Genomic DNA, 20,933 nt, shown 5'->3' on the forward strand with positions numbered 1-20,933 from the left:
ACTGTAGTTAAAGTACCGTAATGCTTACCTCAACAATTTTGGACATTTGATTGTGAGTTTTTGTGCCCATTAATGTTAGTGGATCTCAGTGTGATACTCTCTGAAGATTCCTACTAAAAGGTACAACAAAACTTTGGCTAGATCAACCACCAAAACATGGCTGTAGGATGTAATATTTATTACATAAAAATTATGCGAATACTTGGTATAGGTATAAAATTCTAACAAATTTTGAACATCCTTTTTTATTTTAAAAATTACTATTTTAAAAAAGTTAACAAAACAATTATTCTTAATTTAAATGATTGTCCATTTGTTTCAAGTGAAATAATTTTTATATTAAGAAGTCAAATATATTTTCTCAAATAAAAAAAAACTCATAATAATACGCTCTTCAATATAATTTATATTTTCTATATTGAACAAGATAACCTTGAACATAACACAACCTCTAATATGACAGATAGCCTCAATTGTAAAACAATTTGAATATAGAATTCAATATGATACCATCTTGAATGTAAGAGACACTCTGATATAAGTTAAGCGCTATTATAACATGACCTTAAACAAAATATCTTCAATTTAAGATATTACAAAATTCTAGTGATTTGATTATTTACTAAGATTTCATTCTGGCTTTGCTCACACTTGAAAAAATAAATTTCGTGTCTTATTTTTGAAGTTAGCGAATTTCATAATGTTTTATTTTGAAATCTTAAGGAAGTGTAAATTTTATTCACAATAAATTGTTAAATACGTTTACGGAATAGCAAATACTGTGTAATGTATTCATTGAATAAAATTTTTTTATCATATCCTTAAGAGTATAGGCAACTTATAGGTGAACTGCAGCAGAATGTTTTAGTTGCTGTGACAGGATGGTTGACTGTCGCAGGACCTGGGCAGCAAGGACCTCCACCGGGACCGAGTGTACCTGGTGTGCTACGTGGTGCGCGTGGGGGCCATGGAGACGCGCGAAGCCGACCACCGCCGCAGCTCCCACGTGCCGCGCAAGCCGCAGCCCGACGCCGTGCGCCGCCCCTTCGGCGTGGCAGCCATGGACGTCACCCCCTACCTCAGCGGGCGGCTGGACAGCGACGAGGAGAAGCAGCACTTCATTCCCTTCCTGCAGTGAGCACTTGCCCTCGTCGTCGCTGCTCCCGCGCTGGTCACTTTTCTCCACTCCTTCCCTTGTCGTCACCGCTCCTTCCCTTGTCACTGCTCCTTTCGTGGTCACCGCTTTAGTCCTTGTCACTGTCCCTGCCCTTGTCACTGCTCCTTTCATTATCACCTCTCCTTTCATTGTCACTGCTCCCGCCCATGTCACTGTTCCCGCGCTTTATGTAGGTAGTATTCCCGTATAAAACAATGTATTTTAACGTTGAAATCTAATATTCATTAGGATTAATGCTTACTTAATTAACAGAAATACTAATGTTGTCTGATGTGTAAATTTTCTTTTAAAGACGTTTTCAAACATTATGATTTTATCTGTTGTCTTTGTTGCCACTGTGTACCACTTACAAAAATGTAGCCAGTGCTATTTGTCATCATTTGTGTTTCATTATGTTGATTCCCGTATAGAATGTGCACATGTAGATGAATATTGATTTCAATAGCTCGCCAATTGCATACAATGCGGGTGTCTGTGTAGTGCCGAGTTAACTACATTTGATAGCCCGCACTCTTTCGTGGTAAGAGTGTACTACGACGATAGTCATGTGTTAGTTCTGGCTCACGTTCGGGTCACTGGTTTAATTTTTATATTTAAAGTTGAATAAACCAAATCAGGGCTTTTTTGGTGGTAGAAACTTTGATAACCGGTAAAAAAAAATAGTGTTTTTTACAATTGCTGTTGTGTGTAGTGTCTTGAGGCTAACTGTAAAAAGTCAGGAATGTGTTAATAGCTTAAGTGCTATGTGTTATTGATTATATCTGGGTTGGACATTGTTTCCCTTATACTTTGTAATGTGAGTTGTAAGTGAGAGAGACACGTGTTAGTGGGAGCCAAGACTATGCCTTGACTTGGGACCAGCACGGCACAGACAGTCCTCACATCTTGAGCATGCGTGGTGACGAGGCGTGCAGTAAATATGGTCTGCTAGTTCTTCAGAATTTTCTAATTCAAATTGTAATATTTGATATTAGATTAAATTTTTGAATTCATTTTTTAATTATTCATTAATCATTACAGATAGGTACAGGAAGTGGAACTCAATCTATAAAAATATTAATGAAAAAAGTGTGTAACAAGAAGATTTATTTTAAAACTTTGAATTATATTCTTAAACACAGTATATAAATTACCTTTGTATATAAGATATAATTTGTAATTATTATTTATATGTTTTTATTTTTAAATTAACTGTATTTTACATTAATTTAATTTGGACCTGGAAGAGTAACAAAATTAGTTTCAGTGCATATTTGTATTTGATGAGTGGAGACAAGATTTTAGGGTTTTATTTTTAGTCTAATTAGGTTTTTCAAACGAGAGGATTTCAGTATTCTTATTTTTTTAATTTTAAAATAAGCTTTTTTGCAATACTTACTCCATCAAAATAGTGGTAAAATTATATGCTGCATTTTTATGATAAATATGTAATAAATTGGTCTAAAACATATACATTCAGAACAACAAAAAATAAATTAGCTAGCATTTATGGCTTGAAAATGATTCTATAAGAGATGCACAGTAAAATTAATTGAATTAATTTTTCTGGTCCGTGCACTTTGGTACAATTTTTTGACCGGAAATAACGACATTCCTTGAATCTTAAACATTTAAAGTGTACTGTTTTTGTGATCTGAATTAAGTTTTGGTTAAATGCTACTTAATTCCATTATATAACTTGCATTATGGTGCTATGTGGTGTATTAACTTGCATTTCGACAGGCTTTTGGGTGTTGTCTCGGCTTTATCGCAGTTGACGGTGTGATCTGGTCCCCACTGATGAGAGAACTGTGAACGGCAGTGTGAGAGCTGCGCGGTGTGTCGGCAGGTGCTGCGAGGGAGACAACCTGGACGGCACGCTGCGCAGGATCCTCACGCTCAAGGAGCTGTCGCAGAAGGACCACAAGGGCAACGGCCTCTACACCAGCTTCCGGCTGCTACACGGCGACCTCAAGCAGGTCCGATAAACACTGTGCCCTGTCAACATAACTAAACTAGATGTAGGCTTTTGGACATACGCCATTGCTAAGCACATGCATGTCTGTAGAAGAAAACTACAAAAGAATTAAGCAAAAAATTGCTGTTGTCAGGATATAAACACCACACAATACTCCACAACAGGAATATTCCTTTCACACTTGCATACTTTTATACTTTCACAATTGCATACTTTCACACTTGCATACTTTCACACTTGCATACTTTCACACCCGCACACCTTCTCACCCGCATAATTTCACACCAGCATACTTTTTACTTCTATCCTTGCGCAATAGTATATTTAGCGCTTGTCTACTTGCTTGTATTTTTTTTTAATCTGCGACCTCAGTCCAAGAGCATTCGTTATGTTCCCTGTACCTGATAACGTAAAGAGCGAGGAGTGTCGCTTCTGTGGCACGAGCCGGACACTGTGGGCTTGCTGCAGGTGCGGGAGGAGAACCCCCACCTGGTGCTGGGCAACATGGCGGTGGCCCGCAAGATGGGCTTCCCGGAGGTCATCCTGCCGGGAGACGTGCGCAACGACCTCTACCTCACCCTGGTGAGCGGGGAGTTCTCCAAGGGCAGCAAGTCCACCGACAAGAACGTCCAGGTCACCGTCACCGTGTGCAGCGAGAAGGGCCACAGCATCCCGGTGCGTGGCTACATAGTTGCTGTAAAACATTATTATATTATATAATTTTTTTTAAAAATGTGCTCTCTGAATAAAAAATGTTGTACATTCAGTATTAAAGTATTTAAGCTAGTGATATGTTTTGGCTCCAGTTCTCGGTTCTTGGTTCCACCAATCCTCAGAAAATGTACCAACAAAGAGAACCATTGATATAATACCGATACCACACCACCTTTCCCGGTGAAAATATATTAGACTCCCGGTTAAACCCATAAAACACAGTTGTAAATTGTCGGCGACCCCAGCATACACTCTAACTCTTTCTAACTTCCTTTTAAGTCTCTCCCTTCACTCAGCTGACAAGTGAATGTAAAGGTATGTATCTCTTATAATTGGTCTCCCCTTCCCCTCCTTCGCCTACTTGCACACAGTCGTGGTGGAAAGATGACCAGAGTGTGGCCAATAAACAAGAGTTATTTGTGCCCATATCATGACTGTTTGCAACTTGTCACTGGAGACAGGGATGATCACTTCAACTAAAAGTAGATCAGTGGAAAAATAACACAGACTTAATATACTTTTAAAAATCTTACGTTAAAAATGAGTTACCATGATTGATAGTGGGCTACTAACGAACTGTAGGCATTTGCTACCACTTTTCCAGCCCTAAATCACTTTTAACTCAAACAACAAATCTTGCGTATTCTTATTTAACAGACATTTGGTAACGTGAGGGTTACATCCTTTGCCAATTATAATACATAGATAACATGCATTTGCCTTGATGTGTGGCTATTTATTTATATTTTTTTATAATATACTTAATCTCTTGTAAACAGTATGCAGGTGTGGCTGTAAATTCTGCGGAGGGTAACCTGGAGAGAAGCAGAAAGACACGGTGATGCTGTTGTGGCTGCAGGGAGTGATCTCGCTGGGCGGGGGCGCGGAGCCGATGAACGAGTACAAGTCGGTGGTGTACTACCACGAGGACAAGCCGCGCTGGCAGGAGATCTTCAAGGTGGCGGTGCCCATCGAGGAGTTCAAGGGCAGCCACCTCAAGTTCCGCTTCAAGCACCGCTCCTCCAACGAGGCCAAGGACAAGTCCGAGAAGCCCTTCGCCATGTCGTACGTGAAGCTCATGCAGAACAACGGCACCACCCTGTGGGACAGCCAGCACGAGCTGCTCGTCTACAAGGTCTGTTGTCAGCGCGAAAATACTTCTGTTCAATTCCACAATTTTATACCGTGTTTTATCGCATGATTGTCGCACATTTTATGCTAACATGAAGTTGGAAAGGTGGGGGTGATATTTTCATGCTAGAAGAGCATTTTTGTTGAGATGGTTTTTTCAAAAAAACAAACATATTGCTTTGGAAGTATGTCTAATTAAAAATCAGAGTATACAAAAGGATGCCAAACAATTTATATTAATCATTCATGCAACAAAAAACATATTTTATTCTATTTAAAATATTAAAATGAAAACTACGACCCGAACGTGAGCTGGATCTAACGAATTGTACCCGTAACTATCTTCGTAATACGCACTAACCACGAAAGAGTGCGGGCTATCAAATGTAGTTTTCTCTGCTTGAGCCAGAGCGCGTGCGTTGCATGTAATCAACGGGATATCAGTATTCGACTACGTGCATGCACTCTATACCAAACATGAATGATGCCACCTACCGCTGGCTACATTTTTACACTCGCTACACAGCAGTGACAAAAAGTTTAAGGTTAAAATGTTTGAAAAGTCTTTAAAAGAAAATTTACACATCGGACAACTTTGTATTTCTGTTAATTAAGTAAATAGGCGGTAATGTTCTAACAAATAATGGATTTCAACTTTAAAACACATTGTTTTATATTGGAAAAGAAGTTAGTGGACAACATCTTACATGGAAAAATTTAGTGATGCACCGATTATACTTTGCCGATTACGATTACCGATTACAGATTATTACACTAATAATTGCAATTACCGATTACGATTACTGATTATCAGTTTTTGCGTCATTTCTTGTGCTCTTGGATCAGTGGGCAAGTACTTTATTTTTTTTGATACCATGGCTGGTAGTGTTGTTTGTGACAGTGCACGTTTTTCAGGTGGTTTAGGAGTGACATCAGGATCATCTACTTCACTTTCCCAACTTTTATTTATTTTTGCTGAAATCACTTCACTGGAATTAAATTTTTTTGCGTGGTTCCACATGTTTGTAGTTGTGTACGGCTTCCGGTTCCCACAACTGCCTCGTGAGATGAGTGTTCCACATATTAAGCATTTTGCTTTAGATTCACTTATTAAATCCACCGAGAAAAATTTCCATATGTCACTTTTCGATCTTGAAGACGTCATTATGTTGATCAACAATCAAAATACAAAGCTAAACTACAATGTGTTTACATTAATGGCCATTGTCTACGAAAAAAAAACTGCAGTATTCAATATTCATGACTTACTATTGCAGTGTTGCTAACTTCAATTCTGATCGTCACTTGTGCAAACATTATGGTTGCAATTTGGTATTTTATTTTAGTAACTCCCGTTAATGACTAAAAAGTAAAAACTAAATTAAAAAAAAGCCAAATAATCAACATTTCAGTTAATTAATTACTAATTAGCATCACGTGAGCCTACTTTTCTCAATCCTTTGAGAAAGGGAATTATGTAGCGGCAGTGGAATGTAAACCAATGGCGCTATTGTGTATTTGTGTGTGTTGTCCGTTCCAACCTCACATCATACATAACAAACATGGCCGACATGGTAGGCAGTGAAAATTAGTTAGGCGCACGTTTCTACGATACCATGTCCAATTTTTTTTTTCAGACGTACATTTACTAATATAAGTAACATATGCCATATTGTGAATTGTGACAGCTTTAAAAATGCATTTATTTTCTTAACTAAATATTTTGTGCGAAGAAATTATGTGTGTAATTTGGCTGTGGCCATGGTAAATATTGTGACAATAATACCATTCACGACGTTAACTTAACAGGATAAATTGTACAGTAAGTAAATGAATTGAAAGGGGTAAATATTGTAAATAGTAATACGGGGCAGTTATGTATGTACGAGCACAACTCACGAAACAAGCAAATATTATTAGGCGAGTGTATCTATGTACACTCCGAGACGTTGACATTCTCTACCTTCCACGGTCATATTCGTTAAGATATTTCAGCCGTTTGGAGTTTCAATTTAAGAACTTATTAAGATTTAAACTTTAATTGTATTTTCTTTTCTTTCAAGTCGTATGGGTTTCAGCAACAAATTTTACAATAATCGGCAATCGGTTATAACCTAACCTGGTAATCGCAGATTACGATTAATCGGCTTTGGGTCAATAATCGCAGTTGATGATTAATCGGCTGCATAATCGGTGCATCACTGGAAAAAATTACGTATATCTAATGGAGAAAATGGCGGGACCGAAACTTTTGAACGTTTTGGAAGAGAAATCGTATTGTGCGGGTACAAAATGGATACATCTTAAACAAATTGTACTGTAATTGTAATTACTGTATTTTTCCATTATAACTACCATATTTCCTGACAGCAATGTGAAAACCAATTGCTGTAGCACGGTGCTTTCTCCCTTGATCTTTGGCAAGGTCAAAGCGCTTGGAATTTTAACAGTGGGACCAAAAACATAATGAGACTTTTATGCGAGAATTTCTTTTCTCCAATATTTTAACGCTCTAAAATAACAGGGTGACGGCTATGCGATAACACACGGTATGTGTGGCATTGGAGGAATTGTGATGCGTGTGTAAGGGTTGAAGTAGAAGACTAGCGTGGTAGCTGGGTGTGTCGTCGCTGCAGATAGACCACAAGAAGTTCGACGAGAGCGACCTGGGCTACCTCACGCTGCCGTCCACCAGGAGCGAGGTGGTGGTGGGGCAGAAGCCCCAGCTGGGAGGCCTCAGTCTCAGCTCCAAGGACAGCTTCACCATCCACACCAACGTGTGCTCCACCAAGCTCACGCAGAACGGTAGTGCAATCAAATCTCTGTTGCAAAAACCTGAAGGGACCATAATTTTTCAATAACGAGGTTTTTATTTACAAATTTTTCATATGAGATTTAAGTCAAATCCAAATAAATTTAATAATGTTATAAAAATAATATATTTCCCTGTATCACACTTAAAAAGTTTTAAGACAAAAGAATACAGCAAAGATATAGATTATTACCTACAAAAAGACGTACTACCATCAAATTTTGAAGGAAAAAACTGCAAGCTTTTTTCCCCAACCTAAAATGAACCAAATAAATGTCATCAGTACAGATTATTTTTGTTGAAACTTCACATGGTTTCTTTGCATTACTCAGGGATATTTTTACTAAACATTCTTTAATGGATGTAATTGTCTATCCTTGGACCAAACATAAATTTGTATTACATAATAAACGTACTTCTGTATCAAACAAATTACGTAGCACTATAACTCCTATATGATTTTTAGGGACTGTGAAAACACCTTGTATTAACATGATTTCTATGGCAATCCTTTTATAATATGTATTTTAATATTGTGCACTCCTGCTGATTAAAACAATTTTTTAAATCTGCAATTGAATATATTCATTGTCTGTTACACAACCAATATATTTGGCAGTAAACTGATGAACTAATTTAATTTTTTTCATGCTTGCTGGTCTGAAATTTTTTTTGTCTCCAAGATAGGAAACCCTGATAGAAATTTCTGTATAATTACTGGAGACTATAAATTATTTTAAGCGTTTTACATAATTCAGTTTCCAGTCATTTTTAACATAGCACATTCAGTAAGATATTAAGTTGTGCTACCGCTTGTTTTGATTTGCAGTCATTTTGACAGGTTTATATTCATCGAGGGTTTGAGGGTTTTCAGGTATGCTTGAATCGACTGTAACTAGGTCTGTGCAAATATCAGATTTTTAAATTTGAGTACTGATATCAAAATATTCTGGAATATGAATATCAAGTTCATGAGCAAGAGCGGAAAAATAATATGGTTTCTAACATTTTATGACATTTCGAAAGTCGTATTTCAGTGAATACTTATAGATGGTTTTGTGCAACAGCAATATATATTTCAGATGAATGGTGGTAATAATAAAAAAAAAACTGAAATAAGTAGGTATTGAAATTTATATATATATATATTTTTTTTTGTTGCTGAGGTTGCACAACACTTAATGTTTGCTTGTTTCGAAGTTATTGGATCCCTAAGCGTATGAGCGTGCTCACTGAACAATGCAGTATGGTATGTGGTATGTGCTGGAGTATTGAAGCGGAGGGTGACGTGCCGTGGCAGTGGACCTGCTGGGGCTGCTGAACTGGGCGGGCAGGCCGGCGGGCCTCGTCGACTCCCTCACGGCCCTCATGAAGGTGGACGGGGAGGAGGTGGTCAAGTTCCTGCAGGACGTGCTGGACGCCCTCTTCAGCATCCTCATGCAGAACTCCGACTCCGACCTCTACGACAACATGGTCTTTGAGTGCCTCGTGAGTCTGCCGGCCGCAACTGTTTACATTTTCCTGCTAAAAAAATTAATGGAAAGTAACTGAGTGAATAAATGTGTAAGAGAGACTGCTTGTTTATCTTTTAATTAACATAAAATGAGAACATCAAAACATACATCATACCTGACCTGATTTACACAACTCCGTACAAGTAAAAATGGTACGTACGTACAGTATAATCCCGCTGATGCGACCCCTCACGGTTTCCAGAAAAACGGACTTATAAACGGAATGGTCGCAATAGAGAATTCGGGCCAATTTTACCCCCCCTCCCTCCCCCCAATTATAAAGTGAATTTGCGTCACGCGAGTTCGGCTATGCTAGCCGGCTGGTTGTTATTTTCGTTCAAAACGTGGCGAAGGAACTTGTGTGGATAAGGTAGAAAACATTCGGCTATAAACGAAAGATATAAGAACAATGCTATCCTGAAATGCTGTGACATGTTTTTGGAGTAGATAATCACAGCGACAGACCGACAGGATGCGCTCCTGTCCTTGCCGTCAGCGATGTTTATTTTGACAGCTCAAGCAATTATCTTTTCCACGTCCCTTCACAGCGTAAAAAAAAGAAAAAAACACGTGTGAACGGGTAAATGAGGGGAAGGAGAGCGGAACTGCTGGCTGCACACGCATCTACTCGCCAGTCGCCACTGTCTGGCGACGGCGCGCGAGCATATGTGCGTGTGTGCGTGCGCGTGTGTGTGCGAGGCTGGCGACCAGCAGCATCGTTAGCTAGCGAGAGTGTGACGGTAAATGTCGACCTTGAACTTGCACTTCCGCTTACTGCAGGGCTCGCCCTCTTGACCTTCTTTATCTTATCTCTCACGCACACTTGAAGCACCTAATACGTCGCGCCTCTCAAATTTTTCAATTGCAAATTGCTGCCTTTCTTCTGTACTGCATTTATAATTTCTTCTCTCTTTTTAAGAATCATGAAGAGAGTAGACTTCAGAATGCCATATTTCTGTGCTATCTTCGTCTTGGAAATTGTTTTCTTATCCACTTGCTGGATAATCTCATAATTTTTCATTAGCGACAAACTGGCTCGCTTTATACTCATTTTCACGAATCCACGAGTCCGTGTAAATTGAAAAACGAGTCACAATCGTCAAACGGGACCGGGACCGGGACGGCATTAGACGCGCGCGTAGATGCTATCAGGTGATGCGCGCAGTTTACCGGTATTGGGTAGCATGGACAGTCTAGAGGGGTGGTATCTAGTTTTAGCCGTCTTTTGTATGCCTGCCTGCTTACATTACAGCGCTCGCCAAGATAAACGTGAACACACAGCGCCCAACAAAGTGTAACCGACTTGTTTTTCAGCCGATTTACTCAAATTTTCGACTTTATCTGCTCATAGGAAAGCTTCACTATAAAGAACATGAAGGGACCAAAAAATAGTTGAGTTTGTTATACTGAAGTTCTTTATACTGAAACATAAGCATTGTTATAAATATGTATACCGATAAACACATTAAACACCTTAAGTGTTTTAAGGTTCAGTATCTCAGTCATTAGTCTATGGCCGCTTGAAGAACCTGTTCACATACTCTCTGCTGATGCTTTGTCTATGGTCAGGAGACACATTGTAGGCAGAGCTGCCAACCTCAAATCACACCCATCAGTAATGACAATTATATGAAAAAAGTACGCGTAAATCATGCACTATAAATTTTTCCTGAGGAATTATGACACACACAAGAGAAAACAAAGGACAATAATATGCAAAAAAAAAAATGAAAAATGTAGGCCTATGTATATGAATACAATGAAAATTAATGAATCGAAGAAAAAAAACTATTTGAACAATACAATCATCTGAATATGTAAGAAATGTCATTAATTTTACAGGAAATTTTCAACCTTCAATTCAAAGTATTCAAAGTTATACTTTTGAACAACAATTGTCTTTTTATTTGCTTCTTTTATCCTGGTTGGATAAGAACTGTCTTATAAACAAACAACAGAAGACAAACAAAAGAACTTGTAAACAATAACTCTGCGTTCGTTACTTTCGTTTTTTCAGATGTAGCGAAAAAACTACGATATTGATTTATTGCTCGTCATGACTATAAAATGTTCTGCCTGTTTCTTTAATTCAATGTGCCCTCTACAGTCATCCCTTCCACCATGTGCAATCGAAAAGTCAAACGTGCATACATTACAAAACGCGTGGTGTTCCAAAACATTTGAAGACGACAAGCATGGCCATTATTTTGAATAGTTAGGTCTTAGGTCGAAAGTTTTGAAGAATTGCGTTCTTTTTTTTATCCCCCAGATACACGCTTCATTTCTACAACCGGCCGGTAGCCTACAACTCACGTAGTTTCGGTTTCCTACCACGTTCGTGCAACTTTGGATTTCTCTCAAAAATTGAAATTAAAAAAATCGAAGGGTTGGGTTAGGTTAGTCACAACATGCTTGTTTTCGTTGATTTAGCGGCTGAAATGGCGTTAATACGGAAACGCAAAACTTCGGAAATCTTCGGAAATTCTTGCAGGGAACCGAAACTACGTGAGTTGTAGGCTTCCCACAACCGGCACTGAAGAACACAACACTATTGAAAAAAGGAAAAAAATTTCACGTCTGTAGACACGACAAAAACAATATGGTGAAAAAAATGAATTTCAAGAAATAAATTAAAACAACACAGGTTAGCCAAAGTACCGTACAAAAATTATCGTGATGTAAGTAGCCAACAAACTAAAAGTCCGAGAATATGTACTATTTGTATCGTACAACGGACGTAATACTATTCCATTACTATTTCAAAACACGAGAATTAATCTACTCATGTCGACAGTACATGCGCACACATACTAGTTCCGTTATTGTTTTTGTTTACGTACACGCTGTTACGTTTGAATAAGAAAATTAAAAATAAAGTACAAGTTTTTGGATGGTAATTTTTTTCAAATTTGCCTCAAGGTTGTTCGTTCAAGTGAATATTTTTGTTTCAGGAAGAAACGGACCGTCGTAAAATTCGTTAAGATGAAATAAAATGCAAGGTCATTATATACGTTTTTGGCGGGACCAAACAATGAGTTCGGTTAAGTGAAGTGTTCGTTTAACTGAAGTTCGTTGTACTGGTGCTTTCCTATTTTTCACGGTTTCTCAAAAAACGGTCGTATAAATGGAATGGATGCATCAGAGGGGGGTCGCATCAGCGGGATTCTACTGTAATAACAATATGCACAAGAGAAACGGGTATGTTTAGACGAAAATTATTTATTACGTTTTTATAATTATTTTTCGGCACTCGGTTGTCCTCTCACGTACAAATACGTTAACGTAATAGTTAAAAGTAACAATCACAGGGAGTATTGTTTTCTACACATTTGACAGGAGAACTACTTCATTTCTCTCAGTTATTTTTCACCTCTTTTCTTCTGAGTGTGCTCCTTCTATATTGATCATTTCTTGAACTTGTACAGAACCAGAACAGGTTTGTGGAAAGGTATTCGTAAAGATTTCATGAATTTGTGAAGAAACAACAACAACAATAATAATAGTTGCCATACAATGTAAGCTACATTAATATGTTATGTAAGTGTGGTCTAGCATGCCTAGCAGCACCTGTGAATTGTGAAAAAATGATTTCACTGTATTTTAAAATTTGCTTCGAAAAATATTCTATATTCGTGAATATTGCGATATTATTTTCGATTTGAAATTTGATTCAAATGGAAAAAAAAAACAGTATGCACAGAAGCCTAGAGACCATGCTGGTCACTTGATCCTCCAGACTAGCGACTGTGTAGCCCGCGGTCCTCTCTTGTGGCAAGAACTAGAACTACAGCCCCTCCCTCTGGGTCCTTCAGGGCGCACATAACTACATACTGTTCGGCAATCTCAACACCTTAGCGATCCTCTTGGCATAACATTTGGTGAAGTCATCTGCTTTAAAGGATTTAGTCGGTGATTTAGTGAAGGGATATTGATTCCCCCTTTTTTTTTAACTTTTTAAAATGGTCTTCACTGTTTTCACCATGACTTGATTTCAGACGACCTGCATCATTTGTTAAATGGATGAAATATCATTCTAAATGCTCCCTGAAGAATTTATGTTTCTTCAAATTTATTCTAGTATCTTTTTTGTATAATGCTTCATGGCACGTCTGTGGAATGGGTCCAACAGTCCACATCGTACATTAACCTCCTTTCTGCTCTATGTCCGCTTCACCTCCTTCCAATTTTCCAGTTTCCACTCAGTGCTTTGAGGATGGACGCTTCCAGACATATCTCCAATCTTAGCGGCTGACGTGCCATCTGCTGACTCTGATAAGGACTGTTTTTATTCTCATTTTTGAAATATCAAGATGTATAATCGCTATTCGTTTTAAATCCCAGATTTTATGAAATTGTTGATCTTCATGCCCTTTTACATCTAAAAGTTTGTAAAGGAGGCCGCCTATTTAAAATAAATTTATCAACACTAACCCTTCTTCCGGAAGTAATGCACGTCTTAAAACAAATAATAAAAACTAAGTTCAGTATATTTTCCTTTATTTCTTTTATTTAAACTACCTTCCAATTTATATCTGTATTCCTAATAAGTAAAACGATCAAGTATGGCATGTCACGTTATTTGCATTTTAATAAATTCATGGAATTACATGTAGCCAGTGTACCAAACCTCTGATGAATAATTTTTAAATCAAGTTAAATATAAGTACAAGAAAGGCCAGTATGCATCCACCTATCTAACTAGAAAATGTTTTGGAATTACCCAAACATTACCTGGCTACATGATGTGAATTTATGTATTTAAACATATCAGTTACGTCCACCATGATGCAGGTATTTTGACAGATCTATTTTCTAATATACTCAGCTTGTATGCATGGTTTATATCTAGGGATGGGCCGACACTCTAAAACTCGAGTGGAGTCAGCGAGTAGCTAAAGCTCGACTTGACTCAAAGTAGATTAAAGATTTCATTATACTAGATGATCTCATACATATGTGATATTAAGGGATGGTTAATTACACTGTTCTTGGATTCCAATTCTAATTCAACAATTTCTCTTGATTCCAGGTTTGATTCTGATTCTAATTCCCAATATTGCTTTCTTTCTGAATTAAATTATGTAAATTCAAGCAGATGGTTAACCTAAAGAATATACGTACATGTATTTACAAAAAGTATGCTACTGAACTGTAGTTTTAAGATATTGAACTGAAATTTCCACAGAGTATTCTCACGATCGTCGAAAAAAGGGCACAATGGCCTTTTTGCGGATGCCGCCCCATTTGTTCCCATGTTGAGCCACTTATTTATTTATTTTACTAGTTTCTTGTACTGCTTTCCAGGAATTCAAAGATCTAGGTCATACATTTTTGTTTGCTTTGTCATAAAAGATTGATTGCAAGTTACAGCCCTAAAATTAATAAATGCTAATAATAATAAAATTAATTATGTTATATTTTATAAAATGTTTAATTTTTCTATTTAGTATTTATCACATTTGTTTTGAATAATAACTTTGAAAAAGTATTTATGTGTACATATTGTGTTGTGTTTATGTTCTTAAGTATGTAATTTTACATTTGTATTTTGTAATTAAGTATTTCACCAGATATTCAGAACTGTTTTCATTAGGCCTGTGCAAATATCAGTTTATTAGTTTGAATTGAATACAAATACAAATACCAAATTATTCTAGAACACAAATATAGAATTAAAATACCTAGTAAGAATAAGAAATAGAATCCCACTTCAATTTTTTTTTCACATCATGGAACATATATATTCAAAAATAAAAAGTAAATGTTAAATGTAGTGGCTTCTGTGAAGTTTGACAAATGGCCATCACAATGGATTGTCCGTGCTTTTGTGATATTGTAGCCCTTGGTTGTTGACTTATTTATTTTTTTCCCACTTCTGGTACATGTTATGAATCAAATAAAACTAATAGTTTGTGTTAAAGTTTTAACATGTCACAAATATGCAGTGGTTATAATCGTTCACTCAATTATTCTGCTACTGTTTAACGAGACAGTAGCGAAAAAACTTTGAATACTTTTATCACGTTTCAAACGTCCATTATTGTAAATGTTTTTGTTTAAGTTAATAAAATCTCATTAAAACATCAAAAAGGAGTATTTATATCCCGAAATGACTTAACTTCAACAGTGAAATTTGGTATACAACAAACTCAAATGATGTGCTATGTCTATGTCCAATATTGATAAACAAATGAATTTTAGTTATTTCAAAGTTTTAGTATTCGAGTTCAAATTGAATACGAATAATAAACTATTTGTATTCCAAAATTTGAATATTTGCACAGGCCTAGTTTTCATGGAATGTGTTTTAACGTTAACATTTTTCTGTTCTCAGCTGTACATCATTGGATTAGTCTCGGATAGAAAATATCAACATTTTCAGCCTGTCTTGGATCTTTATATTAAAGAGAGTTTCAGTGCTACATTAGCCTACAGGTAATGCATATACAGTGAATTTAATTTATTAAGAACATGTAGAGATCCAAAAATTGGACACTATCTTAAAGTGTTATACTTCAGACCTCAGCTAGTTCAAAATCAGTTTAGATTGTACATACATAAAAACTGAAAAAGTTTGAATGATTAAAAAAAATATTTAAGTTTCCAAAATAAATGTTTTGCGGATGATTGATTACTGAAATAACATCTCTCAGACACTAACTGATTTTTACTGTTTTTTATTTATCCTTTATGAAAATTCACAAGTCAAGGCGGCTGTCATCTTCCGACTACAAAAATGAAAATAATAACAGGTTGCGCAAAACATCTGCACTGTTTTCAAAACACAATTTTACTGTTCGTTGATACCAAAAGATGAAAATTACGTACTGTTTGCAAGTAAACCCTGTGATTGTTTGTAACTCATGGTACAAGCCAAAGGACTCTCTCATCAGAACAATGATGAAGTTACTCAATTATCATTATGGGCTGTTTGTTAGGTCTGACTGCAGAGTGGTGGTGTGGTGGGCAGATGGTCTGACTGCAGAGTGGTGGTGTGGTGGGCGGACGGTCTGACTGTGGAGAGGTGGTGGTGTGGTGGGCGGACGGCCTGAGTGCAGAGTGGTGGTGTGGTTGCAGCAAGCTGATGGTGGTGCTCAAGTGCCACATCGACAACGCGCCCGCGCTCTCGCTCTCCGCTGACCCCAAGGATAACCTGCTGCTGCGCACCATGAAGTCCATCCAGTACTGCATGCGCTTCATCGTGCGCTCCCGCTTGCTGTTCTCTGAGTGAGTCGCTCACTCCCCTGCTTATCTGTAGTTGCAAGGCTTCAAACTCTGAGGTTAACTATAAAAATATATTGTTAAAACAGAATTTTCTTTATTGAAAATTAAATGAATGCCAAACAAAGGGTCGTGGAAGTATCATAAATTAAAAAAATTTAAATGAATTTGACTTATATTCTACTTACAACAAAATAATTATAGAAAACCTAATTATTAATTTAAATTTAATAAACTCAAGTAGATATTTATATGCATGAGATATTGGATGTTTGGTATTGCCCACTACCACGAGGAGGGGATTTCCCTAATCCCCCAAACCTATCTTCTTCAGAAAACTGGAATTATTATTGTTAGCGGGTCGTGTGGCTGGGGAAATGTGGTTCACTGGGGTGAAATGACTGAGGCTGGTGTGGATCAGGTGGTGAAGAAGGGCTTATGAAGAGAAACACATCCTACCACACAAGGAGTGGTAGTAATGAAAAAAACTTGGTTTACCGACGACAGAGAAATGATAGAGTTGCCGTGATGTAATGGTCATCGACTGTGACCTTGTTGTTCCCTTACCTAATGTACTTTTATAGCCACATTTATTTTCTTCAAGATAAAAATATCTGTAAACATGCAATATAATTGTTATTTTTAAGTTGCTAGTTTTTTTGAATTTGCTGTAATTACCATATTAAATTAGGGGCCAACCTCTATATTAAGCAGACCCTTACTTAAGAATGTCTCTCTCGTCCACTGAAAAAGAAAATTCTCCATCAAAATCACTTTCATTACTATAAAAAAAATTTTTTTGGAACCTGAGATGCATTTGTGCTAGTTTTTTTTAACACAACCACAAAGAACAGGTAGATAGTTGTAAACCTTATGAAAAACTAAAATGTAAAATTCTGGTTTGTACAAGATGTTTACCATACAATTGAGGTAAACATTACATTTAAGAAAGAAAATATTTTTAAGGGTGAACAAGCACACCAACATGAGAAATAAATATTCATACGTAGAATGTTTCCCTTGGCTAAACTTGTGCGTCTCTTGTCCCCCCCCCCCCCCCTCCCTGACTTGTAGGCAGTTGAGTGAAGACACTCTGTTCAGTTGCCATATTATTTTCTCATAGGTTGGTTTTACCACAGAATAAATAAATGTATCAGAAGCGAAATAGCAAGTCGGCGCCTTTGAAGTCAGCGAACTCGGGCGCTTATTGGCTAGTGATGTCCGCCATATTGTAACTGCGTTCTCTTGGTAAACAACTCATATACGATAATGTATTTTCGTGTGAAATGTTTATCGTCAAATGTGCATTTGTAGTGTGATTCTGACGAATAACTACACTTTAATAAACACGCCCAAGCTTACGGTTCGTAATATTAAAATTTTTTGAAGAAAATTATAAAATTTCTGATAAACTCGGTATTTCATTAACCTGCGTAGCTGATGTCGGCTGGTCATTGTACGTGAATAATTACATGGTTTCATGGAAGACAAGTTTTTTTTATGTATTATATTTGGTTTTGCAGGAGGAATAGAATTTGTTTTTTGGATTGGTGCAATTATTGTGTAGTGCGACAGGTACTTTATTGCAAATATGCCCACTTATGAAGTTTCCAGATAGCATGATCCTGTACAACTGATACCGTGGTACATGGGGAGGCGCGTAGTGCCCATGCACGATACCTGATGTAAAAAATAAATTACGTATAAGATAAATTACACACCTCCCCACTGATAAGCATCATGTACCACAGGATCACGTGTACAGGCTCATGCCATCAGGATCAAAGGGTTAACTTGGAAGCGCAATACGGAACTTTTACCAGAAATTTAAATTCTAAACGCATATATAGAAACATAACACAGGTTCGACAATTATAGGTAGTTAGTAGGGCCTATTGCTATAAATAGGTTATGCATTCTAGTAGTTATAGTAAATGTAGGCCTACCTGCAATTAGTTACATGGTATTTATATAGTACATACAGTGGATATCACAGCAAGGGAGTGTTCTCCAGCTTCGCATTGAAAGTGTCGGTTATAAAAAATGATTGGCTTGATAAAACCCTAGAATAGGAAAGCTGGCCTAAGCTGTTTTCACACCATAAAAATGAGATAAACAAAAGTAGTCCTACCCTAGGCGAAGTTTTAAGGACAACAGTACTTACTGCAGTAAATAGAATATAAAAAGCTATTTGTACATTTCCTCATGATTCAATCACATCAGTTTAATATAACCAATACATGTACAAAGTGTAGGACTGTTACAAAAGTCTCACGAAAGACTTAAAACTAAAGAAAAGTCGGGACTCTTCCAGTTCGCGATACCATAACAATAACAATGACATCACCAAGATGGCGTCGCTTACGTCACTACCACCCCTACGTGGGAATATGGGGGTTTTTGGCGGGGAACTTTAAAAACACTGCTTTTCTATGTTCCTGAATTATTTTATATGGTATCGTTAACTGGAATACAATCCCCCCGCTCAATTATATTTTGTGATACCAACGGTATCGTAAGAGAATTGACCGGGTGGGACAATATTCCAATTCACGATACCGCGATTTTATTTTATTGAAATATCACGATTTCAATAAACTAAAATCCGGTATCGCAAAATAGAATTCACCTGGTGGGACTATATTCCAATTCACGATACCGTGATTTTATTTTACTGAAATATCACGATTTCAATAAACTAAAATCCGGTATCGCAAAATAGAATTCACCGGGTGGGACTATATTCCAAATCACGATAAATAAAACACAGTATCGTGCAATAGTGTCTAATATTATAACATTAACTTACCTTCTATTTTATATTCCACCAGCTTCCTTCCATCAAACTTCACCATGTCACATTATCCCACCTCCTTTCCCCGTCGTTTCAATGGTTGTTTTGTGTCTCCAATCAATATAATAATGTTTATAACCTATCAATATTAAGTTTATCTTAATTATAATTCTTAACTCCTACCCGATTTCAAATTTTATTTTCTACTTTCTTGCGCCACTCCATAACTCACACAAGTTCAAAGCACACGTTTCTACAACTTCCAGCCAAAAACTAACAGTTTTTTAATGTCACATCCCGCAACTGCAATTCCATCAGCCCATAACTAAATGGTTAAATTTCACACCCCAACACTTCACGATTTAACATTATATTACAACACCTCTTTTAACATTTCCCAATACTTCAATATTTACCTTTTCTTAATTATATTTTATACTATGTACCAAAAGCCCCACAATACTTCTTTTAAAATATGTTTTTCTCTCTTTCAGCGACAACATCATAACTTCCCGTCTTTGTTTGACGTCACGGGTATCGTATTTTGGAATAGAGCCAAAAAGTCCTTACATTTTGACTATTAAAAAAGCTTTCTTCCAACAGCACAACTATTTCCAATATCGGCACCTATCTTATTTATTTATTGTCACAGAATGTCTTAAAGAACATAAATACGTGCTTACAGGAACTGTACAAGTAAGATTTAGGGTGTAAGTGGGGAGGATAGGGAGTTGTTTTTTTAGTTCACATAGTTAAACAAAACTTTTATTAATTTTTGTTATTTATTTATTACATCCAAAATTCAGCTCTAGGCTGTTTTACAATTGGTACATGTTATAAACACAAGTTACATGGTAATAAAATTACATTGTGTAAGTTAAATACAATACAATTAATAACATTACATTATGTGAAAACAATACAATTAATAACATTACATTATGTGAAAACAATACAATTATGTGAGTACTTGAGACATTACAAGTATATCAGTTTTCTTTGATTTTACATAAACTTGTATATTATTGATATTTATTTGGATTAAGTTTGGTTCTGTTAGATAAGGGACTTAAGCCCATCCATTAAGGTATGAAGCGTGGCCTATTTCAACAGAGTGGCTACCCGAAATCTCAAATGAAATTCCCTAACTTTTCCAGATTTTCCCTGACCCTTATTTTTAACTTTTATGCAACTTCACTTCTAAAAATTAATCATCACTATTTTTTCAAACTGCAAGTATTCTACAGACAAATGAGTAAACAAAGTTTGAACTAATTTTTAACCAAGTTATGGCAATATTATGTTATATGTATTTCTAGTGGTTATATTCCCCATGTACGAAATTCATCAAAAATAAAAACATGACATTCTGTAAGAAACCTAATGAACTTTAGCAGACAAATTAAGTTACCAAAATAAGACGCAGTAATTCTAATGAAAGCCACTTTTTCGCAAAAATTATAAAAAAACAAAATGCATAAATGCTTCTTTTTATATGTACTTCCTGATATGTTTTCCAATTATTATCTAAGATGGCATTGTAATACTAATAGTAGTTTACCAGTAATTGGTCATGTTAGGTATTATTATTATTATTCTCTTATAATTGGGCT

The 20,933-nt window shown here is 36.6% G+C and overlaps 1 protein-coding gene across 7 annotated transcripts in view; it reads left to right on the forward strand.

Annotated features, from left to right (window-relative positions):
- LOC134536605 (dedicator of cytokinesis protein 1) overlaps positions 1-20,933 on the forward strand; it is a 180,756-nt gene that overhangs the window by 22,028 nt on the left and 137,795 nt on the right. For all 7 annotated transcript variants that reach the window (XM_063376383.1, XM_063376379.1, XM_063376381.1 and 4 more), the window contains exons 7-14: positions 899-1,134; positions 3,006-3,135; positions 3,603-3,809; positions 4,708-4,983; positions 7,616-7,784; positions 9,092-9,279; positions 15,640-15,740; positions 16,383-16,532. In XM_063376383.1, the coding sequence (XP_063232453.1) occupies positions 899-1,134; positions 3,006-3,135; positions 3,603-3,809; positions 4,708-4,983; positions 7,616-7,784; positions 9,092-9,279; positions 15,640-15,740; positions 16,383-16,532 (1,457 nt within the window). The remainder of the gene's footprint in view (positions 1-898; positions 1,135-3,005; positions 3,136-3,602; positions 3,810-4,707; positions 4,984-7,615; positions 7,785-9,091; positions 9,280-15,639; positions 15,741-16,382; positions 16,533-20,933) is intronic.

The sequence above is a fragment of the Bacillus rossius genome, chromosome 11, assembly GCF_032445375.1.
Source record: "Bacillus rossius redtenbacheri isolate Brsri chromosome 11, Brsri_v3, whole genome shotgun sequence".
In the NCBI taxonomy this organism is placed as follows: Eukaryota; Metazoa; Arthropoda; class Insecta; order Phasmatodea; family Bacillidae; genus Bacillus; species Bacillus rossius.